General features: G+C 32.1%; 1 protein-coding gene across 3 annotated transcripts in view; it reads right to left on the reverse strand.

Annotated features, from left to right (window-relative positions):
* Window positions 1–18,510, reverse strand: part of LOC128188201 (multidrug and toxin extrusion protein 2-like) — a 29,309-nt gene extending 10,799 nt beyond the window's left edge. Inside the window, exons 1-8 of one of the 3 annotated variants that reach the window (XM_052859110.1) lie at window positions 18,415–18,510; window positions 18,182–18,283; window positions 16,299–16,367; window positions 16,093–16,141; window positions 4,778–4,877; window positions 4,641–4,683; window positions 2,857–2,901; window positions 1,340–1,437 (exon numbers count right to left, since the gene is read on the reverse strand). In XM_052859110.1, the coding sequence (XP_052715070.1) occupies window positions 1,340–1,437; window positions 2,857–2,901; window positions 4,641–4,683; window positions 4,778–4,877; window positions 16,093–16,141; window positions 16,299–16,367; window positions 18,182–18,283; window positions 18,415–18,495 (587 nt within the window). In that variant the 5' untranslated portion in view covers window positions 18,496–18,510. Of the gene's footprint in view, window positions 1–1,339; window positions 1,438–2,856; window positions 2,902–4,640; window positions 4,684–4,777; window positions 4,878–16,092; window positions 16,142–16,228; window positions 16,368–18,181; window positions 18,284–18,414 lie in introns of those variants that run through there. The other 2 variants (XM_052859111.1, XM_052859112.1) reach the window with 2 other exon arrangements.
* Between the last annotated feature and the right edge of the window lie 9,041 nt (window positions 18,511–27,551).

Here is a 27,551-nt window from a genome sequence, read left to right on the forward strand (position 1 = left end):
CATTTATCAAATTAATGTTAATAACATTTTCACGGAAGTAATAATCTAATGTTCTTTTTCAGGTTATGCAAACCAATGTCTTCTAGCAATAAAAATCGGAACAAGATTGAAACAAAATCTGTTTTTAATTTTTCGCCAATATATTATAATCAATTCATCCAGCAAAAAGCGCCATAGAAATATTCATACAACAAAGCGTTGTTTTCACGAACGACAAGGGCCTTTGCGTTTGAATATATGAAGAAATAAACTTCATGTATATAACTGATATCTTACTATAACTCCCATGTATTTATTATTATAGAGAATTTTGCTACTGGTACAACGTAAGATTGATTGTCCTTTGAAAAATTTCTTTTCAGTTAAGAATTACGGTGACTGGATACTGGTATTAAAGCAATGAATAATACATACTTTTATATTTTCGAGAAGAAAATATCATCTGTTTGTGATTGATATGACTAATAAATGCAAGATTTGAGTTTGTTTTACTCTTAGAAATACTTTTTTATTTTGTTTTTCCAAACAAAAGTCAAGCAAAACAAACTCAAGTCAACCGATTTAACAATATCCGAAGTTGACTGGTCTGCTAACTCAACCTATAAATTTTTAGATCATTGAGTACATGTATGTCACAGCTAGGCAATGTTCTTTAGTATTCTGCGGAACGGTAGTAGAAGAAGTATTGTTTGAGAGGAATGGGTGGTTGCTACTTGAAATTTTAACTGCATCTCAAATAAAGGGTATACTTAAAAAGTTGCTGACTGGAATTTGGGCAACTCATGAATTATTAACTTTAATTTCAGACACAGATGTTGCTCTTGGCCTTTGGCCTTAAGGGAACATTTGTGTCTTAAGGTCCAACAAACCATATGTTGTTATCATACGAACTGAAAAATATGTAATTTGAATGAATGTAAATAACTTCGTTTTAAAGTATAGAAGTTTTTCCACTATCACAACACCAAAGTTTTATTAAGCTTGGACCGATAAAAGTTTGAAAGCTACCTTTTTTCTCTATGTTGAATAATATGAGTTTTTCAGAAGCCCATAAACGTCTGATGTGTATGACCTGATATCTTAAATTATGATTTATTTAAAACACAGACTAAGTTTTTGGTGATTAAAATAAATTGTACTTAAAGTCAATGTTTTAGAACCACAGTGTCAATAAAAGATTAGCAGTGACCATAAATTGCATCATATTTGTTATTTTTGATGGACATATAAATATTGAAACTAGTTTAATCTATGTATAAAACATGAGTAAGTTCCTGAACGTAATTGGACAGGAAATCCGACATATCTAATTACATGTGTAACAGGAAAAAATGCTTACCTGATTCCGAGCTCCAAAGCGTAGATAAATAGTGCATGCAGAGCTACGTTTTCTATATTTATAATTATTCCTATAATAAGACTTGGAAGGAACACTGACTGAAATATATTCAAAATAGAAAAAAATAATCAATACCTTGAATGATAAAAATTTTTCAGTGCATTTAATGAATAAGCTCCAAGCTGAAGGTCAAACTCATTTTTATATTGGAAACTAATTTTAATTACTTTGAAAATAAAAAAAATTAAAATGTGAACTGTATTTCAATAATATTCATTTCATACAGTATTTTCATACACATATCATAACGGAAATTATACAGAAATTGGTTAAAGGACATGCGGTAAAAAGATAACGTATGTTTATTTATGGTCATGGAGAAATGCGTTATTAAGTCCAGTGATGAGCCTGTCGATGCCGGGTCATAAATCTAAATAAAACGCTTCTACTGACCACGGTGCGTCAGATCATTAGTATGCACTTAATCGTATTTACTTATAAGGTCCGGAGATCGGAGGTAGTGTCCGTGCGTATAAAAAGGTGGTGCGGGGAAAGCGGCTCTCAAGTAGTCAAATGGAAGCTGTCTTTTGCCTCCTCTTTTTATACAGGGAAAGGGCTACTCCCCAGGTTGAGGAGGAGAGAATTCTGGGTTATATAACGTGGCACAGACAATGCCAGGTGTCTGGTCAAGGACGAATAAGATCCCGAGGATCAAATTAACGGAAATATCGTATTAAGCAAAATCCTAGTACGATATAGTGGTGGAAATCCGGTCTTCGTCCAAGTAACGGTAACGTCAATTCTTCCAGTTAGAGAACTTTGTTAATGGCCATATTAACGCCGTTTCAAAAACTTAAAAGAGCTGTGTCGAGACTTTCGGTAACATCTGGCTCCAAATTTATTCAGCCTGATTTTGAAGATTCAGACATTGAATCTAACGCTAACACGTATAGACCAGATTTTGTATCAGAATCGAGACCAGATTTTGCATCAGGATCGAGCAAGAACTATAAAAACATTTCGCAAACTTCCCCGCCTTTGTTTTATTCTAATGATGATTTAAATTTCAACTATCCATCTGTGGTACTAAATCCACACGAGGCATCTTCACCTCATGCGGCTTCCTTCGGAAGGACTACATTTCCGCCCTTCGATAGACACGAAATCAGCAGAGTCCCGGACCCGTCGGACGCACACAACGCCCAAAACCTTCCGAGCGCACACAACGTTAAGGACGGATTCAACGCCCCGGACCATTCGAACGCACACAACGCCCAAAACTATCGTATTAAGCAAAATCCTAGTACGATACACAAACACATTAAACCCAATATTTATTCCCAATACCGAGAAGACCCGAACACATATACATTCAGTATTTCTGCATCCCTTCAAATATTTTTTGAGAGGACTCAAAGTAAATCTGTATCACTGGTAAAACAGCAGTATTTTGTCATAACACTAAATCGATTAGATTATTGCGTAATAGAATTTGTCATGAATATTTTAATATCGACCTGTACTTGGATAAATTTGGACAGGAGTAGTGTCAGACCATGTCCCTGAAAAAAAAAATCGCACACAGTGTGTACCCGTAAAAAATATTGTTTTCATTAAATTATTTGTATAAGATATATGTGATACTCGTAATGTTATGCATCACCCGTTATTTATAGGAAGAAATTTGTCATTGGTTTTATCAAATTATATGATTTAAACAATATTGAATATTTCTTATAACAGTGATAGATGTAAGATGCAGATATCCAAGATTCTATTGAAAAATTTGTTTAATTATATTTTATCATATTCTTATTTTCAAATATTTTCTATACTGTAACATGTACATACCTTCGGGATTTAATTTTTTTTTATTCTCACATTATTATATACATGTATAAGAAACAATTTTGTTACCTTCACAATGAAAAGATAACGTGCTTTGTTGAATATATCACAATTTCAAGTATGTGTTTAAGAAATAAAGTACGAGTTATCGTGAATGTTGCAGAATAACCTCCGAGGTTAAGAAATGTTGTTTTGAAATATAAAAGCCGAGGCTTTTATATTTCAAACAACATTTCGAAGTTATCCTGCAACATGCACGAAAACAAGAACTTTATTTTTATTTTACTAACAGCCCAGTATTTCTACAGATCGTTTCTCCTATAGAGAGACGATCTAGGTCATTTTGACGGCTGTTCCGTGTAACCCCAACGGTTTTGTTCGTAATGTTTACATGTGTATTGATCAAAGGAATCACATGCAGACGACAGAATTTTTCTTTGGATTTTTAATACTCTTCACTAATTTATAAAATATCTTTGAGTTATATCCCTAATATTTTAAGGACAATTTAATACGATTATTACTCCAACACGTTATATATTTTATGTAAAAACACGCAGTGAAAATGTGCTGGGGAGGTCCTAGGAACAGCCGCATTGATCTCTTAAAAATAAACATTTGAGGCAATACAAATCGTTTTGACTGGAACTAACACGTGAAATTGACATGGTTTTAAAACTTTTTACGGTTTGAAGTTGTACTTTCATGATCAGTGCGAGACAAATAGGTATTTCTGAACTGATTTACTGATGACGTTCGTGGTATATTGGAGTATAATGTCCGAGGGATCTCTTTGATCTTGGCAATAACTGTAGTAGAATTATATCTAATGACTACTTTTATGTTTTTTTTTAAGTTTGATTGATATCATGTAATGTTAATTTATGTCCATTTTTGTCAGATCAAGGTATTTTGCTCATGTTTAATCCATTTTTCGTTTATTATCCGAGCGTTTACTTTTGGTCAGTATATAACTAGTTGAACTAAGTATAGCAAATACAGGTTTTGAGAGCAGAAGTTTGAGAGAAGAAGAAGCAAGGGTTTCAAGGGGTAGTAGAGTTTAGCAAAAGACAGGTTCTAAAGCAAAAGTTTGAAAGCAGAAGAAGCAAGAGTTTCAAGGGGCAGTAGAGATAGACATTAGACAGTTAAGTAAATAAAGAATTTAGCCTAAGTTGGAAAGTAGATAGAGGGGTAGGTGGGTGGATTTTAGTTTGCCAGAAGAGCGGTTGATTGTAGGTTATCGGTTTTCTATGTTTTGGTGTCTGAGTTCAATGTAAGCTCGCCACATTATCCTCCTAACAGAAAGTTTCTTTAACAAGTATATTTCGATATACATATATTCAAACGATAAAAAACGTTTCACTGCTAAGTGTCGTTAAGTGAAAATTCTTATCAATGGAATTAAGGTTAGCTAACTGAATATATTAATTATTGATATAAAAGAGTGTCTTACTGGTAAACCCGACATCATCATAGTCACATATTCTCCTGCAACCCTGAAGGAAAAATTAAATTGATATCATACATTTATGTAAAATATCAGTAAAATAATACTGAAAAAAATTAATTTTTCTTAATGAATTGTCTTACCTTGAAACTTCTTCATCTTGTCCAACTAATCGACAAATTAAATCAGTATTCAAAAGTATTGCACAACATGGAAAACAGCATAGAAGCATGATCAATGTACCTAAAACAGTTTGTTTTTAAATCTTCCAAAAATGATAGCACGTAAAAAATTATCAAACACAGGTAAGATTATAAGATAAATCATAAAATAACGTGTTCATAATTTGTGAATACTATTGAATGATAAAAGTGTCATAAATAAGTAAAAAAAATAATAATATCCTTTATCTCATACGTGTGGTGTATATTACCCGTGTGATAAACCTTTGCTATATCAAACGGGTGATGCTTTATCAAATATTTCCGGTCCGAACTATTTTTGACACAACCCCTCGCTTCAACGCTTCAGTGACCTTTTTTCGAAGATTTGCTAGTACTTTCAACATAACTACAACATCTACTACAAAAATTAAAAAATTAATATAAAATTGATTTTGTCAAAGATTTAAATTACAAATATGAAAGAAAACACATAACTGCGTAGCACAGGCATCTGAACCGGGGGGCTATTGTAAGTGGGTGGGGGGGGGGGCGGTTAGCCCCCCCCCCCCCACACACACACACCTTTTTCGCAAAGTTATTCATAACCGGAACCACAAGACCCTTTTTTCTTGTTTGTCGAGATTTTTGATAAGTTTAGCCCACTTCCAACTTTCAATTTGCTTTGTGAAGTTTATGAAACTGCAAATTACGTTAACTTTCAAGGAGTTCATCCTGACGACGCGATGAAAACAGAGCGCTCCAGTTGTGTTTATATACAAGAACTTACTGAAATAATGTTTCATAAGACTTTTATTCCACCACCAGTAAGCATCCTTATTCACTATTTTCAATTTCGAATCATAAGGCTAGCCTAACTAGTGTTTGTTTTATTAAACATCAACAACTGTTCCTCGTTCGAGTCAATTCAAACTAACGAGCATTCACAACTTTGTGTATGTCAACAAACTTGATTATTCAAGTCTTCTAATCGGAATTTCCAGTGAATAAGCTCTAAGAAAAATTATTTAGAGCTAAAAAATTATTTTAAGGTTTATTTCAGTGAAACTTTAAATCAAAACAGGAATGACGTCCACTAAATTGTAATGCGCAAGGTCACAATAGCCGCATAACACAACGTTGCATCATCGTTTTTAATCTTTGAAAAGAAAAACAATTCGGGTCACATTAGGGACTGTCTCAAAAGCTTCATAAAATAAATCAAATTGTATGAGATAAATAGAACATCTATAATTGTGTGATTTTATATTTGCATTATCCAACTCGTTGAAATGTTTATATTCGCTCGGCAAGCCTCGCGAATATATACACCATTTCAGCTCGTTGGATAAAGCAAATATAGAATCACACAATATAGATATCCTCTATTTATTACTAAGTATAACTAGATACATTAAAGAATCACTTGTATATAAGAAAAGAATTAATCTAAATTTAAAGGGTCTGTGTTGATTTCTGTTTCTACAAAAAGCATATCGACTCCCGTTCCATTTCTTTACATAAACATTAACCTCCTAGGTCTAGTTCTTATAATGTATAGTGATTGAAAAAAGTTTTACAGTCGTTGTCCAAGCAGTATGAGTTAAGAAGCTTTTTTGTTTTACTTTATTGTTTTAGAATTTTATTTTAAATTACTGTCTATAATACAAGAACTTGAAATCCGTTTATTTAAAACTAAGGACATATAAGCAACTATCGAAAGTGACGCGATTTTAAAGGTTTTTCTAAATGTTCTTTCATTCTATCGAAAAGATTAACACAATATCCTTTAAAAAAAAAGAAATGTTTGATTTTACTTCCTTTCCGTATAGGATGATAATGCTTATGATTTATTTCTCACATATGCCGTGTCCACAATAACGTAAAAATCAGGGATTTTTTTTTTCTTATATATCATCAGGCTTTGAAACAGACCCTTATTACCTTTGCTCTATTAAGAAAGAAAGGTTTTACAAGATTTTTTATCTGAACTTATTTATTCAGAACGATTGACAAGTACATTCTTACATTACTGTATCGTTGGTACAGTTGTTCTACTGAGTAAATCTGTGATTTCATTTTCGTTGTCCTCTGAAAGAAGCTATTCTAAGTTTAGACGTGTCAATGTCATGCTCACTCGAACGTGGTTGTCTCTCAAATAAGAAACACAAAAGTTACCAACCTTATCTGGACCTAGCACACCTTGCTGCATGAAAAATGTTTGCACGAGCTGAACGTGGAATGCTACGCAAACCTTTTGACTCTTTGTGACACATAATGCACGTCGTCTTAGTTTTTCCAATAGAAATAGGAAGAATGATGCTTGTAGGTGTAGACGGATTTTTACGAGGCGTTTGAAAACTATCATCATTCACTGTACATTCAACTGATGAGCTCTTGTTTTTATTAACTGTTGTATCCTGTGTATAATGGGGCGTATTTTATGCTGAGATGGCAACGGGACGAAAAATTCAAATTACAGAGATTGTTGTCTAATCTATAAACCTTCCTCCTGTATTTTTGGAATATAGTGTCATCAATGCACACGTTTTGCATATAATGAGCTGCATTAATATCTACTTTCAGTACTCCTTCCACAAATGTATCATTTCCTATAGATGTTCTTGAGAGCCAAACGAAACAGTTTTTGCTCTGCATGTTTTTTTTACGAGGCACCTGTATCGAGTAACACAAAGTGAATGATTCTTGTCTTTGTTCAAAACGTGCTTCCCTAACGTATACTTACGGTTGATTGCTTTCAGTTCAGTACATACTTTTTCATAAGTATGTCTAATTTGGAGAGCACACGTACACTAAAGGACGAATATCGGAGTGAAATATAAAAGGCACAATCCTGTTTAGAGAAATAAAAAGGTTTTTACTGAAACCAATAATCAAAACAAAATTGTAACACTTGGTGGAATCGAACCAGGATACAAAAATACCCCTTTAGATATGCGATAAGTGACAGCGGTTAAACAATCTGAGCTATTCAAAACTAACATTGATAAGGCGTAAATATAAACCACTAAAATAAAAACGTTTTTAAATTTTTTGAATTTTTTTTAATTTGCGACCTCATGACAGGGGTGCCTTTTAAAGATCCTATCTTTATTTTTTTTTTTATCAAAAACCTATCAAAATATCTCTTTTTTTTTGGGGGGGGGGGGGCGGGGCGGACTTGTCTTGATGGATTTCTAAGCCAAAATCAATGCAAAAATAGATAGTTTTACTGCAAAATAAATGTTTAGCCAACTTAAAGAATTATAAGCACAATATGCTAGGTTTTGAATAAAAATTCGAAAATTTTAGAAATATGTACACTAGAAAATGAACTTTGATTTTTAAAAGTGCCTTTTTTTCGGGAAATCAATTTCCCCTAAAGGTAGATTCTTTTGATATATTAAATGATTCTTAAATGTCTAGGTACATGTACCAAGTAGCATGAATGGCCTGTTTGACAAAAATAAAAGTGGGTTTTATGGATTCTGTGCTGTGGTCAGGTGCGGGTGTTTTAACAAGTACTATGTCTAATCAGCTTGCTCCTATTATGTGATGTTTGATTCATTGCACGGTATTTGTATAAAAGAATGTGGATGATTTGATTTTTAAGTTGACCTTTCAAATAATAATTTTATTGATACAATTTATTGTGCAAGTTTATTTACTGACAACAAAGAAAAAAATCTAAGTTTAATTTGTATGCATACAATGTATATTCTACTATAGAATGAGACTCAAGGCCAGTAATTACGGAAAGCTTGTCGTCACAAAACTTTACTTTTTAGCCTCTATATGTGTACACCCCCCCCCCCCCCCACCTTCAACACGTTCCCTTAAAGTTTCAACTATGAAGGACATGTTCTTTCCTATTTTAAAACGCAAACATAACGTTGTTATAATCTACTTTATTCCTCGTACATATGCAATAGTGGTTTGTTTACTCTGGTAAGCGCTAACTCGCGCTTGGTGCGTGCTGTTTTTAAAATAGGTTTAAAAGGTACCTGCAGTGTCGGTCAAGTTTTGATATTGTGGAGATCTAAGTTGAAAAACATCATCCTGAAAATTTTACTGCGATCGTATAGGTACTTATTGAGATATTTGTGGAGACCCCTAATTTCACACCTGAACAGTATTTGAATCAAGCCGATTTGGCGCTAGATGAAATGTGACGTAACGGGATCAACGCTGCTATATTAGAAACATGAAAACTGTTTGTTTTCATGCATTGTTTTATCGAAATATAAATACTTTATGAATTTAGTCACATATGTAATACACTTCACAGTCTATGTAAAAAATTGACAATCAATCAAAGCACGATTGTTATAAGAAATTTTTGCTAATATTGCCATTCTTTCGGAGGATTTTTTACATGACATTATTAATGCTAGTAATATCGATAATATATAATTTGTACAAGGTAACGTACGTCTATTCCTCGCATGAGACATAAAATTACCACTTTATTACCCGATAATTCATTAATAATAATTTCAAACCAATAACAATCAAAGTAACATGCAAATTAAAACAAACACATGAAATAAAAAAATAATAACATGTTTTAAACACAGGATCAACAAGAGGCTCATGGGCCACATTGCTCACCTGAACAACAATGGCGAACTACTTTGACTTAAAATTCTCTAAATAGTTAAGAACAGTAAAATTTTATATTTGGCAAAGTTAAGTACCATAATTTTTCTGATGTAAGACTGAGTATACTTTATAAAGGGGTGGAGGTGAAAATGTATTGCGATATATAAATTATATATAACAGCGGTACAATATTTCCTGCAATTTTTGCACATACGTGAACAGTATTAGCTTTTTAAAGATAAAAGAATTCATACATTTTCTCACAAGTATATAAGTTTAAAAATGAGAACCCATTGTGGGCCTACCTTATCGCGTGTAATCATAAATTGAACATGTTGAATATACACAATTAAAGGATGCCAATATTTTAGTCATTAATCTTTTGTCTCAGATGTCATGCAATACATATCTAGTTTATATGATGAAAATACTGGAAAGGTAGTTATCATTAACCTGCAATATATTTTGTTCGGTGAGTTGGTATTTATGAAAAAAAGAATCAAACTTAATTTCCATTTTCTGAGCATTTATAAGATTTAGAAAAAAATGACATCTAAGTTAATATATTTTTTGTGTTTATTTAAGATGCCAAGCTCTATGAATACACCATGTCGATTGTCTGGAAGCCAGTACACAGTGTTTGAACCATCATTGGAAACCTACGGTTAATTACGCGTTGTTCCTCTCTAAATTACCAGTTAATGTAGAGGGGAACGACGCGTAATTAACCGTTGGCTTCCGACGATGTGATGAACTCTTTGGTGACCAAAGTCACCAAGGCCATAGTCAAAAACTTAATTGGTCTCCCCTTTAATAATTGTTTACCTGGTGTAAGCTCGTGTGAAGTTTTATAACCTTCCTGACTTGAATGATGAAAAAATTTGCCTGGAAATTTTGTCGCGTGATATGTTAAAAAACTATTCAATGTATTGTCAGGCATACATGTATCACTCTTTTGTACTCAGACCAATAAATTATTTTCAACTTTCCTCAAAAACAACAATTGCTTACAAACCAAGATGATTTTTTTTAATAATGATATTAAATGCAGATATCCTTATAATTATAATGTGTCAGAACTGTTTGAAAAACGTTGTTTTTATATACAATAATTCATGATTTTCTGTACACAAGTACTTCATTGTTTAGCAAGATTATTCTAATGATCAAAAAACATTTCAGCGCCATTCGTAGAATTATAAGTAACTTTAAAAAAACTTATCCAAATTGTTTTATTTTTTTAAAATTGTTTTTATACATAAAATAGATAAATCGTTTTGTAAGTGACAAAAAATCAGTTTATGCACTTCTGTGTATTTTGGAAGCATTAGTCCTACTCTATGACCCAATACAACTACCCGTATTTATAACCTCTTTAGAGGTTATGTTTAAAAAGCAAAATGAAACGAAAACCAAAACAAGCTAATACCACCGTCACAAGTAAAACTGACAACGCGTTGAAATGTTTTATCTCAATTTACTTCACAATATCGGCACCAATATATCTTCAATGTTTCATAGATTATATTCGCACGTGAACTGTTGCACAACAAACATATTGAGCTTTTTACGATTGACAAAATGCATCCAAAATGGCTGCTTCAAACAAAGAACCTCGTTTTTGAGATATGGTAGACTAGTCCTCTGTCTCTTTTGCACGAGATACGGAATAACTTTTAAACTGATTGACCCCCTTGTTAGTATTTTTTGAAATAAGCTCAAATTTGAAACATATTTGCCCTTTATTCTTGCAATTTATATTTTCCTTCCCATAAGGATTTTTTATGCTAAATTCTGTTAAGATTAACTCCGTAGTTCTTGAAAAGAAGATTTTTTTTTATATAAGTGCACCACTTTTTTTTTAAAGTATTAAGGTTTTCTCCGCTTTGAATACAATATAAGGATGCTTTGAGCCAAATTTCGGTGAATTTGGCCAAGTGGTTTTAGAGAAGTAGTTAAAAATGTTAAAAGTTTACAGACGGAGACGACAGACAACGGGTAATCAGAAAAGCTCACTTGAGCTTTCAGCTCAGGTGAGCTATAACAAATCAGGGCGAAATTCCAATATGGTTGCATGATGGAGTCTACCTTGTATTCTTAAAAAATAGGATAATAGAATTTCATTTTACACTTATTTGCATCCTTTGTTAAAATTTATCATTCATATTAATATATTTAGATTTCATAATGAGTCGACGTCAGTAAAACATGTTAAGTTATGTGGAGTATACCTGCTGACCAAAACGCTTGAAAGAAAGTTGCCCTTTATAAGATAAGAAATTGAGACTAAATAAAAGATCAACGTAATTACTTCCAAAATAATTACAAAATTACATTAAAAAAAGGATTTGAGTTGCTTTAGAAAGTGAGTAAATAAGTAACAATAAAGGCATTCATTTTTAACATTACTGATTACGTTTTGATAGGGATATCTCATGCAGGATTCTTTAACCACTGAATGTCATACTTTATAAGACATGTATTAGCATATGAACACCTGATTTTGCACAGTCTGATATATTTTTCTGTTTTATCTGATATGATAATTTAGTAGCACATTATACACAAATCTTTTTATCAGTCTAAAGGTGGGACCCCTCCCCCCGTTAATTTTTCACCAGACCCGTGTACCATGTGTATTCATGCCCCAGATATACACGTGTCTGGAGTAGCAGCTTCGTTAGTTTACCTATTTACCTGTGCCATTGTCTCGGATCATTCGCGTGTGAAATGATATTATGTAATCAAAAAATGAAAAGTGAACATAATCAGCCCATGCAAGTATTTTAAGATATCGTAATCATCGGTAAAAAGGCGACGAGAATAGCAAAATTTAAAATCCGTTAAAAAAATGTTACTGTGACAAAATAAATACGGATAACATATTTCTAAATCTACAGTACTTAAAATAACTAAATAAGTCCAAAAATTAACCTATATCAATTATTTTGGCTGTAAAATCTAATTTATTTTGCATAGCTTTGTAAGGGTATCTCCCCCTGTTAACCTCGTGACATCACTTTTGCTTAAGCCTAGTTATCGCCTGATTCTGTTTTCTCTTGATTGGATTTCTTAAAACAGATAAAAATAGCCACTTTGAAGCGGCGTAACTTCGTTATTTTTGCACCGATTTCGATGCGGTTTTCTGCATTAAATTTTGCATTGTAAATAAAATTTATGACATGACTTTCACACCAGCTGGGCTGCAGGGTACCCTTTTAATGTTATTTTATAGAATGCAAAACGGACATGGTTTAGTTGTCGAAAATGTTAAATCAAACATTTTACTCTGAAATTTTTTTTCAAGCAATACAGAATACGAGTTTTTTTTTATATACCAAATCTGAATTTGAGTGGATATGTAATCATATATTACTTGTATGACATATATTGAAATGTACGTACTGTAATTTGCGAAAACTACTCTGTACAAACGCAAAAATTAACAAATTATTTTCAATTTTTAATTACAGGTATAATTACGTTAGGCAAAAATATTAATCATTATATTCTCAGACTTAAAGGTTTAAATGTTGATGAGATTGGCAGTTTTTTCTTTCTTTTTTTAAAGACACAACTTTACAATCATCCCATCTTTTTATTTGTGTACTAATCAGCAGATATTCATCAAGCTTATACATTGGCAAGGTTTAAATATTATTTTAAGTCAATAAACAATAAAATAACCCTTAAAAATTTGTAAATATTTTCCAATTCGTTAAATTTAATTTATATGTATTCATACATTTAATAGACGAAATGATTTGTAATTGTATCCGGTTTATGAGAACTAAAATCAGTCTATGTTCGTCTGTATACAGCTATTTGGGAGGCATTTGTCCAACCCTTAGACCTATTGACAACCGTCATGTGGATCTGTATAATTTTGAAACCATATGTTGACAATTAGTTTAATGATTGTTTAAGCATTGAATTGACAGAGTCAAACAAATTACAATGTACCAACAAATTGTATTATCATCACCAAAGTTATTAACATCGGTTGTTATTTTCAATGCACAGAATGTTGATGCACCATCCGTATTTATAACTTCTAAAGATAAGACAGTCGCTAGTTAAAAAACAAAACAAGGATTAATTGAGGTTATGAAAATGTCTTATGAATTAAATAAATATCATTAAATTGCCTTTTGGGTTATTTAGCACGATCGTTAACTCAGAACACAGGCTGACTTCTGAAGAAATTCTGGTGTAATTTACATAGATTTCACACTAGAAAAAATAAAAAATGAAAAGATATAAAAAAAATCCCAAAAATAACGATATTCAAATTTGATAAGGAAACAGTTTTACTGATGCAGCACTGCCTGAGAAACAAATCATAAATTTTTGGGGCCTATTGGATCTGCTGTATGAATGTTTCACCTTTTATAATGAAATAGACAGGTGTTCATCAATTTCGTATACAAGTCTGATTTTGAGCTGGATTAATTGCAATATTAAATTGTTCATACCTTCAATACAGATTAACAAAAAACATACCAAGTTTAATCAACCAATTGAAATACTCAGAAAAGGACAAACACTTTACACTTTACTTTATCATATTATAACTTCATAAAAACTCAAGGAGGCATCCTAAAGTATCAAATCTATACTACTATATAAAAATGATAGACTCGAATTTTTTGGCTTTAATACCGATAAATCGGAAGAGTACTGTCTGTTGTTTTATATATTCTAAACATCATTGGTACTTGAAGATTACCAATTTGTTATTATTTTTTCTCAATCAAGCTTCGCTAATTAATAATCAACGAAAATTTCTCAAAAAAATCCGGGAATCATCTGAATTTTTTGTATTTTACAATCTGAAGCATGCGCATTACATTCACGCTAAATCACGTGAGGCTCTTTATGTTTCCACAATATCACTTTTGGATGGATAAACAGAGACGATATTTGTGGAAGATAAAACAAATGCTGTAAATTTTCATTGGAAATATATTTTCTGTTCATCAAAGAAAATACGGGAGATAACTCTAACACAGTGCATTTACTATAAAAAAAAATCCCGAGAGTTTCGAATGGCAACATATTGTGTAAAAAACGTTGTTGAAGAAATGTGGAATTCTGCAATAATTATAAAATTAAACTTTTCGAAAAAAGGTGTTTACAGCTTCAAAATGGTTTGTTATGAATAATTTGACTGTTATTTTCAATGCAACTTTATTAATTTTCTCCAAAATCGTTTTGGAGCAATTCTGCAATTTTCTGCTACATTACGGGTATATGGGAGGCATTTAACTGTGGTGAAGGCCTTTCCCCAGACACAGTTACATTATTTCAACTCAGAAGAGTGTAGTGAAATCAATAGCATTATTGTAAGCTTATTAAAGCTTGGTTATGCAAATGTCAACAATATACGGTGTGTCGATGTATCTATTTCATAAATGTCCGATATCATATGCAATGTCAACCCGTGCACGCACGGGTCAAAATCTAGTATAATATAAATACGAGTGTTGATCCAAAAGTAATGTCACAGATGCGATTAAATCGTGTAAAATCCGCGTAAATAGACAACAGCTTGTGCTTTGAGATATTTATTCATTTCAGTTAAGATCTGAAAATGTTAATGCATTGTAATAAATATTTCTGAAGATAATATATTTTGTAAAGCATAAAGCAAGGATATTCGCCGTACCTAGTGACGTCAATTCTATGTCTTTGGCGCTCTGGTTGAATTTTGTAAAATAGTTCTCTATAAAATTTGGACACAATGCTCTATTTTACATTTTTATAAATTTTATTTTTTATAAAGTAAATAATTACTCTTTTTGTAATCGATGGGGTAGTATAGAGGATATTATTTAATGAGCGATCAGTTTGTAAAGGCCTCTGAAAAAGTCGTGAACGTATACGTAGCTTTATGATATAGCTTATGACATAATAAGCTAGTTTTAAGTTTCATTCTGAGCGTATATCCTCTGTCTATTTAATTTTTTATTTATTAACATGACATATGTTTTTATCAGATATTGGAACCACGTTAAGGATACCCTGTTCACTCGTTCTCAATTTTAGTTCGATATATTAATTCCAGTACATCTTCTAGTGATTTCTATCAATCGAAGCAAAAAATTCCTCGTATCACTATTCGCAAGTCCAGTCTTTTTATTCCTTGGTCTAGGGACAAAAGGCATTGCGTAGATATCCGAAATAGACGGTAACCTTCCCTAATTTTTTAAAAACAGTTAGAAAAAGTCTATGGTATATATGTTTCAAAATATTGTATTGTTTGGGTCTTTTTCAAATTTTGAAATTATGGTATTTATACATAAATAGAAATCTTAACGAAGTTAATTCTTGTGTTCAGCATAGGAAATCCCTTTTACCTCATATTCTATAATGACCGTAGTCGTGCGAAAATTTCAGCACGTGTCAAATACTAGTACTGTCAATCAAAATCCACATGGTACATATGTATAAATAAGATTAATTTGATTTGTACGACCCTTTAGTTTATAAAGCTTATAATAACATTAATTAGGCATTTGAAAGGGATTTTTAGTACATTTTATCCACTGTCACAATCAACGTTATTTCTTATTTCCTTACGATACAATGAGTAAATCTGAAGTTAAACACACACGTTTTTTCAGCTGTACTGTCTTTTTTGGAATAAACATTTATTAGAAGTTCTTATTTAAAAGGCTATTGTTAAGCTGTACCTTTTTGTAGGACAACACCCAATTCCTCCTTGTTTCCACTCCCTTGAATCTGAAATTTACAGCAAATGTTGCCAAAAGCAATATTGACTTTAAAACAGAAAATTTTTAATTGTCATCTTGCAAATTGAATACTCACATAACTTAAATTCATCCACTAGTCTTCCTATCGTTTGATCTTTACTTGTTTATAAAAAATACTAATTAACCTGTGAGAATAAAGTATCAGCCCCCGAAGACAGTCCTAAAAGCACAGCATAGCCAAGAGCAGACACGATCTGTTAGCAAAGAGAGATAAATTATCTGTAAGGATGGAGCTGTGGTGACCTCTCGTTTAATTTTACTTCAAAATAATGTAACCTAACATGACGGAAAATCGTTATCTATTTTAAAGATCAATCTAATTAAAAAAGTCACCAATACTTTTTCATTCCCTCTTATTCTGTTTAGAATTTCTTTTTTACTTTTACATTCCGTTCATCATATATATATTTCTTGGATCATTTCATTCTTATTACTCTTATTACTCTTACCCAGCTATTGAAACAATTTTCAAAAGAAAGAGAAATATTTAAAGAATAATCTCAAAACTTGAAGAATGTTTTAAACACAATGATTTGGTCTTTCCTTCGATTTCGAAACGACTAGATCCATTCCTGAAGCTATAGGACATTCTGAAATGCTTTCCAAAAAAATATTTTCAAGAAAAAGATCACATCAACGAAATATATGCCACTTCAGGGAGAGGTACTGCCATCTTTTACAATTGAGGATAAAAATGTGAACATTTCTTAATCTGACTTGTTTCTGCCAATAAATAACCAAACCTGTTGTAAATAGATAAAAGAGCAATAAATATGATGTTCAAATATTGTTTTGTACACTTGCAACCAAATCAATTGTTTAGTTGTTATCTTCTTATTTGAGACGTTTACCTGGTGATAAAAATGATATACGTGTGATTCTATTATTAAATATATACGTCAAACAAACTTCGTGCAAGAAAATATAAAATGAAAAGTGTCTCAATAGTTTTCCAAGATAGATTGTATTGCGCCCAGTAATAGGAACTTTTGAATCAAATGATAATGTGGTGGTGACTGTTTCAGATTTACCTATTAATTCCAATGGCAACAGAATTATTTTGATGTACGTTAATCAAAAGCAATAATAATACTTATTTATCATCATTTGATCATATTCTGTCCCAAGATACCCTTAATTTATGTTTTGCTTAATTATCTGATTTCTATAAATACCTCAGCGTTTACACGATGTTTATTCAATAGTTCTATGAATTTCTATTACAAACGCTTTCTTTAGCTAGTCAGGTTTTAATACAGAGCTTAAAATTACAAGAGTCCTATAGGCCTGACGGTAACCTGAGTTCCAGTCATTAGATGACCTATCAAAGGGTTTTAATTTAATAATTTTAACTTCATTTTAGAGTCTAAACCCTTATTCGAATTTGATGTCTGAAAAACAATTATTCATGAAAAGGGGGAGAAGAGAGTTAAAAGAATCTCAGATTATATATACATCATGCACCCTAGCTTAAAATGCCAAAAATTGTAATCATATATTTATTTTTTCTCCAACATACGTGGGAGTAAATAAGATGCTTTTTAAAATAGTAATGCAATTTTGCTTTTTTGCCCCCCCCCCCAATTTAATCCAACGGGTGTTATAGTTATAAATTTCAGAATTCACATCCCTCTTATTTAACAGACGAATACCAATTGCAATAGGTCACTTTGGTGACCTAAAGAGATTTTGCAGTGCGGCAGATATGAAAGTACCCAGATGATAACATTGAAAAACTGTGCAAGTTGTCTCGAGTTTCTTCCGAATTGAGATCTAATGTAAACATCTCCGTAAGGAATTTGTTTGTATTCATGTTAATCATCTGCATGTGAATAGATGAAAAATCAATGAATCAAAGAAACCTTGAAGTTTTTGACTTGCATCGATTTTAATTGTTCTTCTTTATAAGGTGTGTATATTTTTGTTAAAATTCATACAACAAAATGACGGAAACGGTAACCTACGACAGACTATAGATACTATTTAATGCATTTCTTAAAAAACGTACATTAATGGATAGTGCAACGCCATCTCCTTCTTCTTTTCCCATGTGCCCACAGAAACCCTGACTGACAAGTCTTGGAAGTATGTTCATTAAATATTGCAAACTCTAGAAAAAATGAATGCAAACTCATTAATATTTAATATGCAAGTAGATTACAAGGAACAATGCAATAAATGGTTTTATGTTGTACTTTATATCCATTTAAAAAAAAAGTTTATATCATATCGTATGCTTACCATTGGCCATGCCAATTTGAGTAATTCAGTCAGTTCCTCTCTATACATCCCAACATCAACATCACTACACAGGTGCAACATTTTCCTAAATAAAGATTTAATCGAAATATGGTATTACTGTTGCAATTTAAATTTTTATACACGGGAAATTGATATCTGTAATATTGAGGAAATCTTCATTCGTTTCGAAATAGTTAAAAATAGATCAGTTTGATGTAACAGGTGTTTTAGGCCACGCGAAGCCCCCCCCCCCCAAATTATATAATTTTGAATTGTATACGTCCATAGTTCCGCATATCGCAAGTTTATTATCATAGTTGTATACTATCCTCGTAACAGATATACACGATCGTTTCAACAATTATTTATGCAATTATTTCTTGAAAACATTACTGACGTTACTGATGTATATTTATTCGCAGTTACGATAACTACAATATTGAAAAAGTACATTGATGCTATCATTGTACAGTTAGAAATGTTTAAGGGCATTATCCTTTGGCTGAAATAAAAAATAAAATTAATGTATTTGTCTTTCTGTCCGATGAATCAAATTTTCTGGATCCCAGTCAAGAACTGTGTGGTTGAACCCTTTTTAGAGGAGACATGTCTTATATTATATGATGTTAATATATTGAAGAAAATAGGGTTGAATACGATGGAGTAAATATCTGTAAGGTGATTTTACCTTAAAATTTGATATTTTTAAAAATGCCAAAAAAAATCAAAGACGCATATTTTTAAAGAAAAAAAAAGTGACTTGCTATCGTCTGTTAAATTTTCTTCAAAAATGAAAAAAAAAATATATGTGCTTGAGAACTAGGGAGCTGACTCCTCTCTTGATAGAGCATTTTAAGCTCATAAACATTTACCAATTTCAAAATCTGAAAATATAATTGAAAAAGATATTTTTGTTCGAACACCTCCTACATGTTTATAAAAAAGAAAAGTTTGCAGTCCCTGTTGTATTACATTACATGTACTAACTAAATTTTCATTATTTTTTAGGTAAAATCTAACGAGACATTCTCAGAGCTTTTAGATAAACAATAACAGCTGCCACTTTATAAGCAATGTTCAGATAATAGTAGTACAAAAAAATGTGCACCTTCTGACCAGTTTTCTTATGTACGATTTCGGCCTAAGGGTCTTACCGTCTTTGATTTCTCTTCATGTGTTTTTAACGTCAAAGTATTTATATAGAAGTATAGCATTTAAATATAGAACATTATGAATTTTTATGACCAACAAATTACTGGTTTTTGTAACTGGGAACCAAGTTTCGACCAAAAAACGTTTTAAGAATTGTCATCGCTAAAATCAAAATATTAAAAACATTGTTCAGTGTATATGGCACAATCTGTTAAAATAGGTATATTCCTTTCTTTAGCCATAAAGGCTTTGTTTAATCATTTCAGAGTGCTTGATTTTGCTAATTTGTTAGAAATTCAGAAGTTATTAAAACGTTCGTGGTAAAAAGTTGATAACAGCTGAACACTTTATTACTGGGCGCCAGATTGCGGTCGGTTATAGGATATGATATTTATAAGTTCGGGACTGTAACGAACGTCTAGTTCGACCAGACGCCTTGTCTACACAATGCAGCTTTATTTATATAAAAACATGGTTGCACAAGATCAATATTATAAAGATAGTGAAGTGGAATTAAACATAAGTTGTATTTTTAGTGAAATAAATGGTGCTGTTTTATTTACATTTTATTCTTATTTAAAAAACAAACTGAGTTCAATTAAAATATTTTTTGCGTATTGTATTGGTATGTAAACTTGTTAGTATTTGAAACCATTAAACAAATCATGTTAGTAATTAAAGGAACCCCTAGGCACGTTTTGAGGAAAATTTTCATTTTCACCATTGTTTAAATATCTAGAATGGTTAAGACTGTGATATAGGTATTTTCTATGCGTCGTAAAAAATTGAAGTAAAATGTCGAGTTAGACCAAATTTGGAGTTAATATGTAAAAAGGAGTCTTTTTATTGCTTTCGTATTGTTGTATTGGTATGTTTCAATAAAATGTTTCTTTCTTCTGCAGATAATATTGTTTATAAACACATTGAATCAGTTTATCTCGTTTTCAAAGAAGCATTTTGACAAGGAAATAGTTGTTTCTTTACTTTACATTAATAATTAATTACAGACTCACGCTTTGTTACGTAAGAATGATTTATCCATATCTCGCTTGTATCTTGAAAGCATTTTAAGCATAAAAAATAAAGTTTTCATCTTAAAACTTGTCTCAATCTAGGTCCTTTAAAGGTTATTTTTGTTGTGTTTTGATATTTGATCTAGTCTGATGTTCAAAATTTTTATGTATTTAGTTTTTAATTTTAACTTAAGAATCTTTAGAAACCTAACATACGCACAATATTTGAGAGATAAACAAGTGTATAATTTCAAAGGCTGGTTTAAACAAATTTGTTTATGTGTTTGGAAATGGATTTTCATGTCAATAAAGAAGAAACATATGCTTTTTATTCTAAAGAATTTGTTCAGTGTCACAATATTAATGGTCATTGTGCCAATTTTGAAAAAAATATATTTTGTCATATTTTTGTCCACTTCATTTAACGTATGAGTTATTGTTCATCGATCGGACTTATCGTTCATTTATTGACGCTTTTTTTAGTCAATTGGGTGTTTGATTGAACGACGCGAGTACCTCGGGTTACCAGAGTTGTCAATAAAACATATTTTTTGTTAGTGTTGAACACGTATTACAAAAATTTACTCCTGCTGAGTTTCAAAATGGCAGAAAACGATGAGCGATTGTGAATTTGATATGTTCAATTTTTAATTTTGTGGGATATTAATCTAAATTAAATACATCACTCACCGAGTAGGAATTACTAAAACTTTTATGCAACTGATAGATTTCCATATCTCGAGTAGAGTTAGATATAAACGGAGAGACAATAAAACATTAGTTAATGCTGGATTATTAGAAATGTTAAACTCTACAGGTAAAATGCGACATTGCATTTTTTAATGTTCCTTTTTAATTTCTTCTCAGTTAGTCATGAAGAATTTTATCACTGAGATGCATATTTCAATTTTAAAGAAAAATCAGATCTGGGTATAGGGAGAGAATCTTATTAGTTCTAAAATGACAAGAAAATTTCACAACAGATTTACAAGATAGATGTTTTTAATAAAAGAAATTCAACTTTTAATGGTTAGTAATCTACAAATAATAAAACGTATGTAAATTTTAGACCAACAAACCTAAGACGGTTAGCCTTGGATCAACTAACAGGAGAAAACTTATTCGTCATTTTTAACACAGGAGTAAAACGTGTCGTTTTTTCACATTAATAGAGTCAAGCCTTTGCCCTTAACGCATGCGCTAACATAACCCTAGAGTTACTTGAATAAGTTCAATCAAACGCGCTCTAAGTTGTTCTTGCTGTACTATATCTTATATCTAGATTGGGATACTCATCGAATTTGTTTGGATGTTTACGTAGATGTTTATTAGGGTGTTGCTGGATGTCACTATATTTAGTACATGTATCTTGAGTAGTAAAACTTGTTTGGTTAGTTTGGTTGCTATATATACAGGTTGTGGGCTGAAGTTTGAGAGAAGAGGTTTGGACGCCGAGTAGTATTTACGAGCATTTTGAGACTTTTCTGTGTGTTCTTGGGTGTGTCCCCCCTGCTGAGTGATCTCGGGAACATGCAGTCTGTGTGAATATCGTTAGCGTTGGCGTTGCAAGACCTGATTGTCTACATTATTTTGTGTTCTTTTATGTCACAACCCAGTATGTTTAACTTTACGATATTTTTGTCGGCGGAAGAAATGTATGATTTTCATTTATTTATTAATTTGTCTAGAACGTGTTCGATTATATTCACCTATATATTAAAGAATGTAAATACTCGTATATGTACTCCACTGTTGTTAATTTACTTGTTTTTAAAGCAATTTAGTTATAAGTGGGTTTGCATATAATTACGTACATATAATAAAAGGAGGCGTAGTGGAACGTGGTGGAACGACGTAGACGAAGTGAATTTTGCATGGAACGATGAAGATTCGTGGAGAACCATAATATGATATTTTATTTGTACATTAGTTGAATCCTTCTCGGAGATATGAAAGTGCATAGGGCCGGTGCTTATCCCCGGTTTCCGTGATGCTGTGCGGATGATAGTCATTTATCCCCCCCCCCCCTGAATTGGACACAAGTCCGTCGCAGGTTAGTCCCCAGCGTAAGCCGGTATCCATTTTCAGCTGGATGGACAGAGACAATGTCTAAGTGCACAACATACAGCAACAAGTGACCACAGCGGGATTTAAACCAGTGATCTTTTTATAGTGTTGTTATTTATCCGTTAACAAGAGTCATCTGAATGACTTACATTTCTAACATATGGTTCTGATCGAATTGCAAAAATTAATTATGTAATAAAAACAAGAGGCCAATAAACCTTAACGATCATCTGAGTATCATAGCTCATCCACAAACTTGTCAAGTAGTCTCATTTATGCATTCAATCAACTTTCATTTTGGATTCCAAAAATTGTTGTATCATCAAGACGATCACATCCCTCTCTGAATTCTTCATGAAAAGTTTTTGAAATCTATATCTTTATCGAAAAATTTAAAGATCATAATATAGCGCATGACCTACCATATTGAAAAGGTACAACAATCTGATAGAATATAATTTCCCAACATTCGTTATTTTCATTATGTTTTATATGCATATGTTTTCGCAGATATACTAACACAAGGTGGCTGGTAACCATGTTTATTTAAAACAACGTTAACCTATCATCCCCTATCCCCAAGGGCGGACAGAAACACTCCGTGTGGGCATTTAAACAAATAAAAACAACTATAAAAGTTATCACTTGTTATTCACTTCTCCTGTCTCTGCGTTTGAACATTCAATCTTCACTGACATTGAATCACCATCTAGCTTTTATACCTTAATCAATTTACCTGTAGTGCTTATCAATGATTTGTATTAGCCTTTTTTTTTCTTTACTATTAAGAAGTCTATTTGCTTATTTAGAAAGATAAAGAACTGTTTTTGTTTCAAATGATAAAAATACATGCATAACTCTTTTGATCATATAACTTTAATAATTAGTTACTCAATATGAAGAAACAAAGGAAGATAACTCCATTTACTGTTACTACAACTTTCCCCGTGAACTCTTTCCATATATATTTTTTTTACAATATCTAACTTTGATAAACAGCTTCATTAGGGTCTTCCGTCTTCAGCGGAAGACCCTTCTATTATTCTATTGTTTCTTTTTCACTTTTCTTATTAAGGTCTTCCGTTTCCAACGGAAGACCTTATAGTTTTCGTACGATTTCTTATTAAGGTCTTCCGTTTCCAACGGAAGACCTTATTGTTTTCGTACTGTTTCTTATTATTAAGGTCTTCCGTTTGCAACGGAAGACCTTATAGTTTTCGTACGATTTCTTATTATTATTATTTTTTTCCACAAATTTTGTGCACGAGATTTCTCGAAAACTATTCGACCGATTTCGACCATTTTTTCAGAGAAGATGAGTCTTGATGTAAACTTCATACGTTTTTGAGATTTTTCCTGTCGCCACTTCCGGTACCGATTTATCGGCCATTTTGTACATTTTTACGACCTATTTTGTGCAGAGCTGATCTCAGAAACTATCAGAGATATGACTATGAAATTTTCAGGATAGGTAGTCTATAGTCTGAAGTTGTGCACTATTATTTTGTTTTACGCCAGTGGCGCCATTTTTTGGAGCTCGCCTAGGCACGAAAATTGGGTACGAATTTTCATTCAAATTCTTCATGCGTTTTCATCTGTATCTTTTTATCAGTTGATATTTTGTTAAGACATATATAACAAAAATAGTAGATAATTAAACGTTCTTTCCAACAAAATCAAGAAAAAGGGGCTGGCCCCTTAAATTAGGGGCCAAGACACTCGTAAACTCTATTGCGAATAACTTAAAAACGATCAAAATTTTGTAATGCAATATAGAAGCAAAGTTGTTGATTGTAGCAATATTTATCAGGTAAAATCATTTTCACACCCATTTATGACGTAATTAGGGATTTTAAGGGGCCAAAGTACTTAAACTTTGATGCAATATATCTAGAGAAGGAGACATATTTTGTTAGGCAATGTAGAAAAGAAAATGTTTGCATTGATGATTCTAATCAATTCCACTAATCAAAACTCCAAAGTCTGTCCCCATTAAGGATCTATAGGGCTGGCCCCTAAAATATTCAATCATTTGTATCTCAAAAATGAACAACAATTTTAGATGGGTGTAAGAACAAAAAATGTTAGTATTCGTGAGAACTTTCGATTGAACTCAAGAAAAAGGGGCTGGCCCCTTAAATGAGGAGCCAAGACACTCGTAAACTATGTTACAGATAACTTGAAAACAAGCAAGATTTCAAATATCTTTGGTACTTAGCCTTTTTTACAAAATTGATACCAGCGAGATTTTAGTCACTGTAAGTGATTGAGACACAAACTTTTATAAATGATAGACAATCGATTGAAGATATATTTAACGGGTTTTCTTTTGTCAACCGTCACTTCCGGTACTCACCAGAAGAGTTCAAACAATTCATTTTTTTCACAAGTTTACCTGATTATCTTTGGTGTTTCATCTGCTATGATTAACTGTAGTGTACACTAAACATATGTATAAAAAAACCTAGCTTTTATTTTCATAAACCTCTTTTGTTCGTCCGTTTTCGGTCTCGAGACAAAAAACCTAGATTCACCAAGATCGCAGATTTGGCAGAGAATATCGATATTTCATCGTATCATATGAAAACAAAATCGGACGGAAGACCTACTCGTTACTCGTAACGAGATCTAGTTATTTATTATTAAGGTCTTCCGTTTCCAACGGAAGACCTTATTGTTTTCGTACTGTTTCTTATTATTATTATTATTATTTTCCAAATTTTGTGCACGCGATTTCTCGGAATCTATTCGACCGATTTCAACCATTTTTTCACAGATGTTAGGGCGTGATCTAAACTTAATACATTTTTCTTAATTTTTTCGTAGTCACTTCCGGTACCGAATTGTCGGCCATTTTGTAATTTTTGACGACCCATTTTGTGCAGCTATAAACTCGGAAATCATAAGAGATATGAATATCAAATTTTCAGGATAGGTAGACGATACTTTGGAGTTGTGCAGCATTTAGTTGTTTAATGCCTGTTGCGCCATTTCTTGGAGCTCGCCTGGGCACGAAAATTGGGTACGAATTTTGATTCAAAATTTTCACACGTTTTGATTTATATCTATTTATCAGTTGATATTTTGTTTAGACATATATTACAAAAGTGGTAGAGAATCAAAATTTCTTTCCAACAAAATCAAGAAAAAGGGGCTGGCCCCTTAAATTAGGGGCCAAGGCACTCGTAAACTCTATTACAAATAACTTAAAAACGATAAAGATTTTGTAATGCATTATAGAAGCAAAGTTGTTGATCGAACCAATATCTATTAGAAAAAATCATTGCCACGCCCATTTATTACGTAATAAGGGATTTTTAGGGGCCAAAGTACTTAAACTTTGACGCAATATAACTAGAGAAGTAGAAATATTTTGTTAGACATCATAGAAGAGAAAATGTTTGAATAAATGATTTAAATTGATTCCAATATCAAAAGACGAATTTCTGTCCCCATTAAGGATCTAGAGGGCTGGCCCCTAAAATATTCAAAGATTTGTATCTCAAAAATGATCAACAATTTTAAATAGATGTAAGAACAAAAAATGTTAGTATTCTTAAGACCTTTTCAACGAAATGAAGAAAAAGGGGATGGCCCCTTAAATTAGGGGCCAAGGCACTCTTAAACTCTATTACAAATAACTTAAAAACGATAAAGATTTTGTAATGCATTATAGAAGCAAAGTTGTTGATCGTACCAATATCTATTAGAAAAAAAATATTGCCACGCCCATTTATTACGTAATTAGGAATTTTTAGGGGCCAAAGAAGTTAAACTTTGACGCAATATAACTAGAGAAGTAGAAATATTTTGCAAGACATCATAAAGGGAAAATGTTTGAATTTATGATTTAAATTGATTCCACACATCAAAAGACGAATTTTTGTCCCCATTAAGGATCTAGAGGGCTGGCCCCTAAAATATTCAATCATTTGTATCTCAAAAAAGATCAACAATTTTAGATGGGTTTAAGAACAAAAAATGTTAGTATTCTTAAGACCTTTTCCAAGAAATCAAGAAAAAGGGGCTGGCCTCTTTTTGGGTGTGGGGGGGGGGGGGGGGCAAAAAACTCGTAAAGTCTATTACAAATTACATAAAAACGATTAAGATTTCGTAATGCATTATACAAGCAAAGTTGTTGATTGTAGCAATATCTATCTGGAAAACTCATTGCCGCACCCATTTATTAGGTGATTAGGGATTTGTATACATTATCTGAAAGTGTGTGTGTGTGGGGGGGGGGGGGTTATTTCTGAAATTGTATCGATCATTTATGGTATGATTTAAAACAGAAATCGCAAGGAAGACCTACTCGTTACTCGTAACGAGATCGTATCTAGTTATTATTATTATTTTTTTTTCCAAATTTTGTGCACGAGATTTCTCGAAATCTATTCGACCGATCTCAACCATTTTTTCACAGATTGTTGGGCGTGATCTAAACTTCATACATTTTTCTTAATTTTTTCGTAGTCACTTCCGGTTCCGAATTGTCGGCCATTTTGTAATTTTTGACGACCCATTTTGTGCAGCTATAAACTCGGAAACCATAAGAGATATGAATATGAAATTTTCAGGATAGGTAGACTATAGTTTGAAGTTGTGCAGCATGTAGTTGTTTAATGCCTGTTGCGCCATTTCTTGGAGCTCGCCTGGGCACGAAAATTGGGTACGAATTTTCATTCAAAATTTTCACACGTTTTGATTTATATCTTTTTATCAGTTGATATTTTGTTTAGACATATATTACAAAAGTGGTAGAGAATCAAAAGTTCTTTCCAACAAAATCAATAAAAAGGGGCTGGCCCCTTTATTAAGGGGCCAAGGCACTCTTAAACTCTATTACAAATAACTTAAAAACGATAAAGATTTTGAAATGCAATATAGAAGCAAAGTTGTTGATCG

Source organism: Crassostrea angulata, chromosome 6 (genome assembly GCF_025612915.1).
Source record: "Crassostrea angulata isolate pt1a10 chromosome 6, ASM2561291v2, whole genome shotgun sequence".
NCBI lineage: Eukaryota > Metazoa > Mollusca > Bivalvia > Ostreida > Ostreidae > Magallana > Magallana angulata.